At 35.2% G+C, this 15,087-nt stretch overlaps 1 protein-coding gene across 2 annotated transcripts; it reads right to left on the minus strand.

Moving 5' to 3' along the window:
* Positions 1 to 376: 376 nt before the first annotated feature.
* Positions 377 to 11,499, minus strand: LOC139745472 (uncharacterized). 2 transcript variants are annotated; one of them, XM_071655867.1, is made up of 8 exons: positions 11,315 to 11,499; positions 7,578 to 7,787; positions 6,876 to 7,007; positions 5,616 to 5,708; positions 4,385 to 4,491; positions 2,359 to 2,424; positions 1,394 to 1,459; positions 377 to 515 (listed from the first exon to the last, which is right to left on the minus strand). In XM_071655867.1, the coding sequence occupies exons 2-8, from the start codon at positions 7,783 to 7,785 to the stop codon at positions 417 to 419; spliced, it is 771 nt and encodes a 256-aa protein (XP_071511968.1). In that variant the 5' UTR covers positions 7,786 to 7,787; positions 11,315 to 11,499; the 3' UTR covers positions 377 to 416. The 2 variants fall into 2 exon arrangements, with proteins under 2 accessions (XP_071511968.1, XP_071511974.1); XM_071655873.1 differs by having other exon boundaries at positions 11,311 to 11,340.
* Between the last annotated feature and the right edge of the window lie 3,588 nt (positions 11,500 to 15,087).

A 15,087-nucleotide genomic window follows, 5' to 3' on the forward strand; every position in this document is an offset into this window, starting at 1 on the left:
CTTCATCATTATCACCATAATAATGACAAAGGTAAATGACGAGAATAATTATAGTAATAACACGTAAAATAAAACAATGATGTCATTTGAAGAAAATTTGAATGATTATCACTGAAATAAATCACGGACAAGTTTTATTGTTCAAATAAGAGATTTCCTTGATTTCAAAACATTTCCTCCTTATCTTTCCTTCACCATTTCATTATAGAAATCCTGCTGAATGTCTCCAAGTGATGTGAGAAGTGTCGGCTTTGAACCTAAACATGTACAAAGTTAAAAACAACAAAAATTGAGCGGTCCGTTGCCCCCCCCCCCCCCCAGCAAAATGAACGTATAACTGATGATTGAATTGAACAGAACCTATAGCATGGTGAAGGAGAAAATCAATGCTGATTATTATGCAACCATCCTTTCGTCTACATCACTGGCTTGGAGCCGGAATAGAGTGGGGCTTTCTTGGCCACCACGGAGTGCAGGCGGGGTTGATTGTAGATGTAGGGATTGACGTATGCGTTCTGAGGAGGATAGAAGAAAGAGCATGGCATTGAGAGATTAATTAATCAAGTCGTTCGGGTGGAAGTTGAACTCTCATTACTCTGTATTGGTAAAACATGTTTTGCGTCTTAATGCTATGCATCATACAGGAAATGTTTCGAAGCATTAGAAAATGAGTGACTTCCCGCAAAATCATACCCCACTCAATTTAACTCTCAGAGAGTATAGTGTGAGAATAGAATTCCCGAGAAAATTTTTATGCAAGGTTGTGTTCTTTCAGATAGTGACTGTGTAATTTTCAAAGGTTTAAAATAATTATAATCATGCTTAATTGTTTTTTTCTCGTCCATTTGAACATCATTATACACTATTACAGCTCAGTCTACAAAGTCAGACAATCTTCGAAATTGAGACACCAGTATGTGGGTGCACGTCACGAGCTCAATACTCACGAGTCATACTGTCCACGACTCATACAACCCACGAGTTATACAGCTCACGAGCCATACAGCCCACGAGTTAGGCACTAAATGAACAAGACCCACGAACTCAACGTCAACTGAAATATACCTCGACTGGCTAGACACTTACAGGCAAATAAGGCCCATGATTTCGACAATAGGCAAATTAGGAGCACGACTTCGACACTACGCAAAAAGACCCACCAGCCGGACATTAAATCATGGAGCTCTTTTTTTTTTCCTAATGTCGAGTTCAAGGGCCTCGTGGGTTGTAGGGACCTATTACTCGTGAGTGTATATTGACTCATGGATATAGATCTTTTTAAATGTCAAGCTCGTGGGCCGTATGACTCGTGGGTGACGAGCTCATATGGAATGACCCCATTAAATATGAAATGAACAGTGCATTTTTACAATGACAACGTTTCGATCCTTACCATCATATTCGGAGATTTCTTGGCTACGTTATTCAGCATGTTGCCTTCCAGAAATGGATTAGCGCTCTACACAGGGAGCAAATCAAACAAACGGACACACACGGCATTTGAGAAAGGTGTTGCATATAAAAACAAAGCTCAATCAATATTGTTGTTACGAATATGAAAGACTTTGTTATGTACAGAAACCCAATACATGCATGCCAATAATTAATTTGCTGGTCGTCCAGCGCTCACTCCTTCTTATTCATTGATTCTGAGGAAGGGGTAACATATTCATCGCGGGAGAAGGGATTCCATTTTTACATTGTGTCAATTTCCGCAATGAGAGTAATTCACTTCCAAGATTTCCCTATAGAGGTTGATAACATTCCGAAAGGGATTTACTATTTTTTTAATCTACAAAACATCTACATATAAAAAAGAAGACAAAATAACTATCCGCATGGTTATATATATTGCTTATAGAAATATTTACTTGTTATAGATTTTGATGTTTGCAAGAAAGAAAATCTGCAAAACCCTCTATATTTTTGTTTGATGACGCCATCGGTTTAGAACTGTAGACAATGTTTTCAAGTATTGGAAAATGGAGTCATGATATAAAATTGTTGGTCAACAATTTTATATAGTGTGTTACAGTCTGCAGAAAGCACAGAGAAGAAATCTGTACTGGAATTCCTTCATGAATGTGATAAGCACTCTGAAGAAATGAAAATTTCATGATCTTTTTTTTTTTCTAGAGAGATTACTATTAGATTGAACCAACAACAATAACCACAAACTCTGTTTTTACATAATTATGTATAGCAATATTATGACAAAAAGATAACTTTGAATGGTGTATCGGCGGAGTACGCAGAAATAGTGAAGCATGCAGAAAACGGGATAATCTAAAAGGTGTTCCAATCGCTTAAAGTGCAATTAAAATAAAAAAGTAGCATTCATTCAAATGATTTACTTACCCTCTTGTAGACAGGGGTTTTCTTGGCCGAGTGGTCAGCCCGCTTGTTTCCGGTGGAATACTTATTCTATATTTGTACACACAGTGGAGAGAATTTAAAACTTGGGATGATCATCACCTCTCTATTAGTCATAACATGTCTATAATCAATAATAATGCTCTTGAAGACAGCTATCATGTTGGATTTTCTTTTCAGAACAACAATGCCAGCAGGAGTAAGAAGTTTATCCGCTTCGCCTAAGCTGCCATTTGATTTACTCTTTTGCTGAAACGTGGAGTGGAACTGAAAAAGAGAAAGACACGAATACATGATAAAAGCGAACAAGTAAGCATTTTTGCAACTTCATCAACATAGGATAATAGGTAGCATGGGATACCCAATGACGTCATACTATGATATTCTTCCCCCCCCCCCCCCCATATTGTATGAAAATGTCAGTCGTTCATTCACGGTAGTTGGTTCGTGAAAAATTCATATATAGGTGCCTATGAGCTAGTACAAGCTATAGTTCAAAACAAAGATCGTCGATCATTGGTCAGCGTAAGAGATATCTTCCTATGAAACTTCAATTTCAATTTCAATTTCAATAGTGTATTTATTTCCATCATCAAAAAGAAAAGAAAAAGTTGACATAATCCAAAGTGATACAATTTTTTCATTTTTCTTACACTCGTCTGATAAAGGATTTTTTTTCTCAAATACAATATAAAGTATATGCACGAATGATATCATAAAAAGAAACAATGGATATTGCCATGGCAATAAAAATTGTAAATAACCACAACAATGGAAAACAGTGTTCCACTAAGAAAGCCAAGCTTGTAAGACGTGGAACACTGGGACAAAACAACAACAGCACCAATTTGCCATACCAATAAAACATATTCATTTCAAATTCTTCTATATACAATTGTACTATTGTACATTTACTCATTGATATTGATACTGATTCTATGAACAATACTAACTAGAATATTAGAATGTAAACATATAAACTATATAACATATCACATCGCACGTCGGTGCCATATCAACCAAACTATTAGTATACGCTAAAAAAGAATAATGATCGAACTTGACGTCAATATCAATGGCGGAAAAGTATTAGAAAAGTGTTATGGAATTGTAAAGGAGAATTTGTCAATTAGTCATTAATCTGAAATTGTATGCATAAATTGATCAGACAAGCAGTGACAAGTCCGTGATAAATACACTGTCTCACCTCTTCCTTCAAAATATTTGCATAACAAACCTATCGTAGAATTATTATTTTTGTCAGTATCAACTGTAATATCATGCACCCTGTATAAATTCATTAAAGGTCCCGTTTACCTTTGGGAGCAGTGATTTAAAAAAATGTTCAAGATATCACATTTGATACATATGTGTAGGTCTGTTGTATGACAAAACATCCTATAACCATATAAGATTTTTGCAATAAAGCCTAAAATATAAGAAGATATCAGTATTTTTCTCATTTAACCGTAACTGTAGACTGTTTAGTCGGGAAACATTTTTATTAAAACTATTGTTCACATTTTGTGTATCTAACAATACTTAACATCGATTATGCGGATTCAATTTTTTTCAGTGGTTGTTTCTATCCCTAACTCACATTTTAGAACTATTCTAAAGCACTAATGCTGGGTTTTTGCTTATTCTGCAAATGGTAAATTATGCCTTTAAGGTGTTCGTTACAAATATAAAAAAAATGTGAAGTATGTAAGGATATTATTTCTTTTTAAATTCATGTTGAAATGGATAATAACAATATCGAATTATGAATGCACTAAGAAACTTACAGTTGTCACTTCATGTACGATGCACTATTATCTAACCTTGACCAATGTCAATTTCCAAGGGAAAATACATACAAACTTCTGAATTCTATTCAATTATTCTCTTTTCTTTTGTCTGACTTAATGAAACTTTCACTCGAGCAGTTCTGTTCTTGCATTTGATTCAAATTATTAAAAATAACTTGAAAACGCAGGTTGATAATTATTATTTCACGTTGAATACTGACCCTGGTCTGGGAGAAGATTTGCCTGTTTTTCAGAGATCTGGTGGACTGTTGATATCTGTTCACGAATTCTGCATCATTCGGCATGTTAGGCAGACAGCACTTAGGAGCTGTGAATTGTGACCAAAAGTTTCGAGAAATTAGCAATGCACATCAGTGATACCTACAATATCACATTCATTTGAATGGAACACAAAAGTGATGAACACAAAACTTTAAAAAAAAAACGCACAAATTTATTTCTGTTCAATAGTGTGTTAGACCTTGTTTTGTAAAACTCGCTCTAGAATGTGAGAAATGTACCCCTTCCATCTCTTCCATTATACTTACTGCAGCTTGATAATATTGCAAATGATGAACAATATCATACATAAAATGTAATTTCATTTCAGTAACATACGAATATGAGGGACATTAAAGGGATGATATAGTTTTGGATGAGATGGGAATTCAGATTTTAACTTTTTACAAGATAATTTGAAAGCACTCATATGAAATAAAAAAGAGCATACAATCTAAGAGGAATTCAAAGTTTATTTGATGAAATTCGGTTTTGAAATCGCTGGGATAAAAAAAAAAGTAAAACAAGGACCTCTTTGTTTCCAGATATCTCAGCTATTTCAGATTGATTTTTTTTTTTTGTCAAATAAACATTTTATTCCTCTTGGATTGTATGCTCTTTTATATTTCAAATAAGAAGTTTTCTAATTGTCTCGTAAAAAGTTAAAACCCTAATTTCCATCTCAACCAAAACTATACCATCCCTTTAAACGTTAAAAGAAAAAAAAAAATTATCCTGTTCCAACTGTCTAAGGACATGGAGGATAACCCTCCCATATGCATGTGGTAAACAATTCAACCTACTAGTATCTCTGACATGTCTGTATAAGACTAAATGATTAAGTACAACGATAATAATGTGCCCAACATTAGCAACTATATTTACTCAAATCACGAGATCGCTGATTTAAAAAAAGAAGAAAAGAAGTCTGCAAAAGTGATCAAAGGGGAACTCGGTGACTAGCATCGTCTTTGCAAAATATAGTAGCTAAAACGGTAGCCGATATATATATATATATATATATATATATATATATATATATATATAATAAAAAGAATTAGAGGGTTAAGAAAAAAGAGTCTCTAGAGGAACTTTGCTCCCTTCCCCTAGTGGAGCACAGGGATCATGGCGCATAAATAATACCCTCTTCACCACTTCATGGCACCAACTTACCCTCGGAGCAGTCTCTCCGTTCTCCTGCGTCCCAGCCCTTCTCGCAGGCACACACCTGGTGGCGGTGGATCTTGGAGTAGACACGCATTTTATCTTTGAAGAGATGGATAGACTCATGAATCATTCATCGAAGAAGAAACGGATGTATAAGACATCGACATCGATCATTTTTCTGCCATAGTTTCATTTTGCATTTATTGATATTCATAAATCATTTGAGACCACGGTTTAGAGGACACACGGGTACCATACTGATGCTCCAAAGGTCAATTTATCGGGGGGGGGGGGGTGGGACGTACACGTTGATAATGAACCATTCTATCATCTTCACAATACTTGATTCCATGGGAAGCCAAGTGGGACATTAAGGAGTAAAAAAAAATACAAAGTAGTATGATTTTTTTTTTCTGACAGATATGTCAATCCATTTACAAACGATCATTTACAAACGATCATTTACAAACGATCAAATTCTTCTTCTTCTTTTATCGAACGAAGCAACACCTTCCAAAATCTTTTGCCAAGGAAGCAAATACATTGAGTTATTTCTGCAAGGCGTGAAAATGGTAAGTTATCATAAATGTCACAAAGTTCTACCCGCAACTAAAGAAGATTATATTCATTTGTGTGGCAGGACAAAGAGATACTTTTTTTGTGATCATTTAAAGAACGAAAATGGCACAAAGAAACTTACAGTAAATGAACGGTAATCATGCGGACGTTTTCTCGTAATTGTATTCGATTGTTTATTTGTTTCACGAATTAGATACCAACTGTCACCCATGTCAATTCCCTATAGAGAACTAACCAAGAAGAAGGAGTTAACAATGAATTTCATTTCATTACATTATTTTCCATATACAAAGATACATTTGTTCAAAGTAACAATAGCCGTTTGTGCAAGTAGGTGAAAAAGCATATTAGAATGATGTAATAAAGTGAATACAAATACGTACATGAAATAGAAGTCCGTATTCGTCTGTCAGGATGTTCAGAAACAGGTTTCATGCTGATCGTGCTCTTATATCATGATTATTTGTTAAAAGTCTGAAAGCAAATCAAAATCGCATTTCTCCAACACTTTCCTCAAAAAACAACTGGACAATAATCATTGTGGTGTAAAATTATGGTGGTTTGGCCCTGAATATACAACTTAAGGTGAAGGAGCAACGCTTGACCATGTATTTCGGTTTTGGAGTCTGAAACCTCACAGAAAGCAAAAGATGAAATAAAAAATTAAACAGAACTCCATGGTCTTACTGGTGAGATCCTCCAGCTGCGGGCAAGGGTTGGGAGGATTGTCGTACTGACTTGACACCTCCGGTATCGGGTTCTGCCTGTTGGGGATGTCACCCTCGGCTCCAAGATGCTGGACACCCTCACCGGCACCACCTTAATAGGATGAAGAGCGGAAACGTCTCTAATTTTCATGCTAAATTTTAAACAGGATGATAATAAAATGAGCAGATAAAGAAAATCATTTGAAAGTAAGCTGATAGATATGAATATTTCGCACATATTCACATGTACATGAAGAGATGCATGTATACATTTCATGTAAGATAAAAGCTGCTGAAAAGCATCATAATCTATACATTTTCATTGGTATCTTCAAAAATATTTCTTGTTATGAAATGAGTGCAGTATCGCTGAAAAGATTTTCATCTTTCTCTAATAATTTAGATGATGCCCCTACGTGAAAAAAAAATGAAAACGGCGTGTGTCTTTTTTTTCTTCAAACCTTGTATAATATGTACATGGTATACGTGTTGTATTGAGTATAATAGTATTATGCGTTATGTGTAGGCGTATAAATATGTGTGTGTGTGTGTTGTGTGTGTGCGTTGATGAGTAGGCGTATAAATGTGTGTGTGTGTGTGTGTGTGTGTGTGTGTGTGTGTGTGTGTGTGTGAATCTCCGTACTGTGGACAATGTATATTAGTGAAAGTAAAAGACACCAACCAGCAATGAATGTCAGCGGGGGAATCACAACTTTCGAGTTGGTGGCGGTATTTTCCAGGTCACGTGGTGACGGGCCGACTGGAAAATCGTAGTAGTTGCCTCCCATGAGCAGGTCCTTCAAGGCGAGCTTGTCCTTCAGGGACAAACCAACGAATTCACTCCCGACAAGAGCCCCGAGGAGCAGCAGGTTCAAGATGACGTAGAGCATCCCTGTGGGGAAGAGAACGCCCACAAACAGAATGATAGAGAGAGAAGTGCTTTAAAAACAAAACAAAACAAAAACCACACACACAAGACACGAAAATACAATACAAACAAATTAAAACAACAACAACAACAACACCAATTAAGATAAAACAAAAAAAACAAAGAAAATCAAAAACAAACAGGTGATATAGAACAAAGGATTAAACAGGATGTGACGCATAAATATGGTTTATGTCGTTTACCAATCGCACATTAATCTGTCACGTGCATGGACCGTGGCGCCGAGATAGATGGCGTAATTATGTAAATCGCTCTCACTTTGAAACCACTGACTAACTGCATGCAGATGATGATAATTACAGCACATTTTCTGATGGAGGACAAAAGGACAGGAAAATTGTACAAACTCGTGAAGATTTAAACGAAGAAGAAGTTTGTCTGAGAGAATGCTCTTTTTAGTTCGTCTGAGAGAATGTCTTTTCAGTGGGTCCCTTTTTTTCACACAGTGCATATTTTCACTATCCTTACCTCAGCAACTATTGCAATGTATCGCTACTGTAGGTTTTTTTTTCAGTTATTCTTGTTTTTCTCTGTACAACTTTACATGCATTGTTTCTGTCACTCAAGAAAGTGAGACTTACGTTTATATTATTTCATTGTGGAAAAACGAAATAAATTTGAACTTGAACTTGAATGCAAATGCAAATGCAATACTTAAAATGCTCTCTGGTAGACCAGTCAAGACATCGGAATCAATTTTACGCTATCTCCATCGCAGAACATACATAATCAACCAGAAAAGGAAGGAAGCAAAAGAGGTATACAAAAACCACACTTTGCGATATCAGAGGAAGATATCTATTCCCAATGCAAAACTTAGGTCCAGCCTGGACTTAATCTGAAACATGTTATTTTGATACCAACTGCTATTAATGACATTTCATATACAAATGTTGAGAGGTCGCCTCCCGTTATGTATATCAGCGAAGATTCAATTTTCATCATGTTTCCGTAATTCCGTTTCAAAACAAAGTGGTGTGCAAGCAACACACCATTCCAAAAATACCATGGATTTGTCAGCTTTCATCTTCAGTGCATGGGTTTAACTACAAATCATCCCGTACGCTGTGCAGTTGGGTACTTCGAGATTTTAATGAAATGAGATTGTCGTATAATCATCATCACATTTTACACTCTCTTAAGACAGAGTCTCAAATGAGATGAAGAAGACAATAACCAGGACCGACAGGAATAATGGAGTACACAGAATTCCTATACAAACTAATCTTGTCCCATGCATGGATTGAACAGAAAAGCAGAAAACATATCAGCCGAAGCCTAGAATTCAGCTTACAAATCATATGTATAACTGTAATGTGGAAGAAATCAAGTTTGAGGTGGAGGTTGCTCTCTACTTCTCCTCTTTATGAAGCTTTCGGCCTGTCATGGCCGTAATCAGGATCTACCAAGAGAACACATTAAAGTAATTGTCTAGATGGTATAATGAGCCATAATGTAGTAAGTGCAATATCATACACAGATATATTCACCAAATCATATTCATTCAATCATGGAATTTGTTTTTGTTAGCATTCACTGTAACATTTTGTTGACAGATCATGAGTCTGTACATGGTATTACATATCCGCACATTGCTGTGATGCAAGACGTCCCACAATTAACCAAAGTATTTATTCCCCATGTAATTCCATACAATGTCATCATTGCTACCACACCCATGACACCTGATTGGAAAGTAAACATAATTCAGAAGTTGTTTCAGTTATCTTATTCTTTTGACAATATCCAAATATATATGCTGACTCAGATAACACTAAATCGGCTAAATGTATGACTGTACCCATCATACTTCATGTGGAAATTGATGGTGAAGTACGATTATCGTACTTTGCAAGTATGATATATAGGAATTGAATCTATTTTTTTTTTGTATGATACACATCACTTTTCTGTTTATGAGATAATGTTAGGTTGAATCTTATTGTTGAAGTAATGGATTGATTTGTGTAAAGGTAATTGTTATTGAATTAAACGATATTACACTGTATAACATTGCAATTATTACATCATGGCACATTATGCCATCTCGACAATTATTGAAATAATACTGTATGTTCTCTTGGTAGATTCTGATGAAGGCCACACATCATGCCGAAAGTTTGAATAAAGGGAAAAGTAGAGAGGAACGTCCACCTCAAACTTGATTTCTTCCACATATTCAAGCTTCGCAATGAGACACCCCGTGCGTTTCGGTCGGGATCGATCTCTCGCATATATATATATATATATATATATATATATATATATATATATATATTATATTCACATACATATTTCTTAATCTTACTTTGCAGATAAGTTACCCCATTGCAAGGATAGGTAAAACTTTGGCAAAAGACATCTGTGGCACCTGGCCGTGTGTCATCTTAACTTGTCTCTGACTGGAAAACACATCGCAAATATATAACTCAATAGCTAGATGTGACTCAAACGAACTTAAGATAGATCAAAACTCTATATAACGATTTGTTACAAAGTCAGACTGTAACGTCAGGTTTTACGCACGCCTATTTGAAAGTTCTCATAATCAGAACACGTACGATAACAATTTCACCACAAGAATAAAAGTACTGCACTTTATAAACTTAAATATTTTATATTGCATTGTTTGACTGCCATCATACACTAAATCATTAGAATTACCATCTGTCACTGTAGTCACCCATCTTGTAATACAGGGGCCGCGGAAGGTTTTGCAGTGTGTGTGTGTGTGTGTGTGTGTGTGTGTGTGTGTGTGTGTATGCGCTCCCTTTCCGCGGCCCCTGTGATACATGTCAGTATCATGCCTAAACAACATTAATGAGGACAGAACGTTGTTTGTTGTTTCACTCACACTAACAACCGCGATGATATAAATACACCCAGGAATTAAACTGCTTCTTATAGTTATCGCAAGACCCAACTATGGTGGATCCTTAGGAAATTATAACTGTTGAAATTGATTTTAATAAATGATCTGTGGAGATTCTGAGGTCGAATTGGCTTACGAGATTACGTGATAGCAGCATTTATGCAAATTACCATGTGGTAAGGCATACAGTTGTAATCGAATCTTTGCAGTGGCGGATGCATTTGACCGCCATATTGTGCATTTCAGCATCATACACGTATATTCCTCTTTGTGCTATAGAGCATGTGTTACGCTCCACGCCAACCACCTTCAGACAGATGGACGAGTGGCGGTGACTTGGGCAAATCAATTTCAACAACGACAAAAAAAAAGTAAATAAGTAATAAAAAGCAGAGGACTCAGTTTATCATGTTACAGAAATAAGTGGAGAGGCTGGTGTCAGGATCTTGAAATTCAAAGGATTTCATCGACAGATGACCAAATGTCCAAATAACTGAGTAACAGCTTCCATTTTAATGCAAATGTACACCTTTTTCACGTCAAGCAGACAGAAATTAGCACACGTAGCACAAAAATAGGAATATGGAAATATACTTACTGATTGAAGATGCTTGCCCGCGGTGATGAGAACAGTGTTTTTTGATGATTTGAAGGTAAAATATGCGAGACGGTATAATAATTTTGCCCAAAAGCAGACAGACAGTGCAATGCTGTTGGATGGCGGACACGTAGGATGTTTTCAGAAGCCCCGAGACGCAGGTACTGCGCACGACACTATTATAACCATTCCTCCTTCTCCCAACGCACGCATCCCGAGCATCATCATCATTATCCACGGCGACGACATGACGTCATCTTATTACAGATGCGCTTCTCGGTCCACGTATAAGACATGCATGAATGCATTGGAGGCGAGTCCACCACGCACACACTTCATCTAACGGGAATTATGAGTCCACTGCTATAGACACGTTCATCACAGATAGCAAATACACTGACTTTGTGTATGACACATTTCGCTAATACGATGCTCTAGAGATTAATTAGTGGAACCACCTGCTACAAAATCTGCTATATTTTTGACACTCTATAAATGAATGTGCATTAGAGCACACTCTATCTTGGTGAGACATCAGTATAGCCTAACGGATTATGTAAGCAGAGCCTTATAGGAGATAACTTAGAAAAAACAGGATGTTTTGTTCATCTAAAAGGAATTTCTTTTCCTTGACCTTTCAGAGTGGTATGTAGTTGTTTGCAACCTGCTCATTGCTTTGTTTGTGTGTAGATGTTTTTCGTTCAGATTGAGTGTAACCCTGAAAGAGAAGCATGTGACGCGTTGAAAATTACGTACAAACATCAAATTTTGTTGGAGGTTGATAACGCATTTTTTACTGGTCTCCCCTTTTCATCTCTTGTGTAGTAGAACCAACATGCTAACTAATCTCTCCCCCTCTCTCTCTAACATATGTTGTATAGGCCTATATGTATACATAAATATATTATATAAACACACACACACACACACACACACACACACACACACACACACACACACACACATATATATATATACAAAATAGATACATATATATACATATACATATATATATATATATACGTATATATATATATATATATATATATATATATATATATATATATATATACATTGTTGTTTAATCATGACTTTATACAAGTTCAAGTGTGAGAATAACAAATATACAAAAGAACCAGGTCCACCGTTTCATTCAAAACAAATGGCAGGTTTAGACACGTACATGGGGGTACAAAACAACAATATTAGAGTTTACATTATTGCAACCCATATCGCACATAGAATATCAAATATTACCGGTGATCAATCAATTAAAAAAAATCAATACATAATACTATTTCTGTGTTACAATAACATCAGTGATGTAGTTATCATCCACAGTATTAATACAATAATCCGCATTAAAATGTAATATAATAAATTATACAAATACACATATAGGCATACATATATACCCAAAAAAAAAAAACCTACATAAACCTTATTATCATAATCATCTCATCAAATCTTCACCAACGTTAATCCATGCAAAAGCAACTTAAAACTTGATTGATTTATAATCAATGACAACTATCGGATAAGATGGTTTGAAATCAATGGCAAAGTTGTCATCGATTTGGGGACTTACGATTCAAATCGATTGCAACTCTTTATCTAGGGTAAATAGTGCATGCAAAAGAGACTAAACATATTTCAAGAATATATGGGGGCACATAGATTTTTTTTTTTTAAAGAGACAATTAATACGGCATAAAGATTTTCTCTTTTGATTTTAAAGTGTTTCATACCAGAATTGCAGAACACTGAAGTTTGTGTTATGAATGTCAGGTTTATCACAAGAACCCTCTGTATGACTTTGAAATTACACAGTAATTTTTATTTTGTTTTGTTCTTGTGGTATAAAGTACATATACATTGTATTGGCATACAGAAATGACAGACATCAACATCTCTACTTGCACTGTACTTTTAAACTTCATGTATTCCACCAGCACAAATCTAAAACAATGCACAGACCACAGAGAACACAGACTTCAATGTGTGTATTTTGCATTTAATTTGCATTCCTCTCAAAATAAGATATCCATGAAGATTAAGCAATGTTAAACTCACGGGTAACATCATTTCTTCATGTCACTGATTAGATTAAATTTGTTGCAGAAAAGAAAAGTACATAGGTGTCACAGATGATGTTCACCCATTCCATCACAAACAATTGCACTTTCATCCAAATAATAATTTTCAGCATAGGAAACCGAAGAAAACACACATTATATATATCGCCCACTGTGTAGGTATACCACATGCAGTCTCTTCTTGAATATACACAAATTATTATACACAAATTCATAATACATTGTACATTTTTTTACATCTTAATGATATATCGTGAAAACTTAGTGGTCTTCAGTAAAATTAAATACAAATATGACAAACCTGTTCTTCACTGAACTCCTGCCAATTTGAAACTGTCAAAAGCTGACTAATTTGGGATTTTGTCTCGATTACTTTTATTCTACATTGTATAAACATTGATTTATCCAGAGATTTTTTCTGAAGGATGTTATTTTATCTTTAATCCTTTCTCATTTTTTTTCTCTTTTTTTTTGGGGGGGGGGTGGGGGAACTATGCTGCAATACTGTTTTAAGTTTCAATGTTAATTTTCTGTGGACGTCCAAAATGTTCTGCAATAAACGTCACTTCCATCTGTTAGTTCAGCTTCCTGAAATCACTCCTAATAATCTATAAGGATAGTCATCAATATCATTCATGAAAGGATAAATGAAACAATGTTGTAAGAATTCAATTCATTTAATATCATCAATCTTGTATGTACAGAAGTTTACATAATACATATACACATAATGAACTTTGTTCTAGTTAAAACATTGGCATAGTTTTGGTAGCAAAAATTGTTTGTTCTCCACATTTTTGTACATGTAAACAAAATCAAATTCATTATTTATTGAAGGAGACAGCAACACGGCAATGATGAAACAAAAACTTGGTGAAAACACAAATGTGTGGAACTTGTATGGGCACGTATGAAAATATGCTTGCAAAAAAATTAATGCCAATCATATTGTTGGTATGTATGAATATACAGCGCTATCAAATGAAGTCTCCATTCTTAATCCTTAGAAAAATTTGTAACTTTCAACATTTTGCTTCACACAGAATAAATGTTCAAAACTACAGGGGTAAATATGAAGTCTGTGTTACTTCCAGGAGAACACTATGTTACTCTGCACATATGAAATATCACATGAAAGAGCAATATTTGTTCCCATATTTGACAATGGCCTATGGAAAATCCAATTTCGTTTAAGCATCTTCCTGCTAAGAGAAATACAAATATCTATATGTACTATGTGTAACACCCACAGACAACACGCCATCTCAGTAAAAAAGGCTGTTCTCTTCTTTCACAGGTGTCTGAATAGAGATGACTGAAATACAGAAATACCAAACTGCTGCAACATGTGTCCATCACACAGAGAATTCATTGACAGATTCAATCATCAAGTCACACACACACCATTTCTGTGGTTTGGTGTGTTCTTATCTTTTCATCATTTTTACTTTTCATAATCAGTGAATCATAAAAAGGTAGATCACAAAGAAAAAAAAAATCATCTTTTATTTGAGTTTTCGGTGTTCATATGTTATTGTTTTGGTTGCAGAATTTCAAAAGCTCCTTGATTACTAAATCTATAACTGATTCTAAAGTTGACAACATATCTTACAAGACTGAAGTTCCTGTTTTGCTCTCAAATTGGCAAAATGATGTTTGGAAATTGCTTTCTGACTT

This window comes from Diadema antillarum, unplaced genomic scaffold, assembly GCF_040938485.1.
Source record: "Diadema antillarum isolate AM-2024a unplaced genomic scaffold, OU_Dant_1.0 scf00000036, whole genome shotgun sequence".
Classification (NCBI taxonomy): Eukaryota; Metazoa; Echinodermata; class Echinoidea; order Diadematoida; family Diadematidae; genus Diadema; species Diadema antillarum.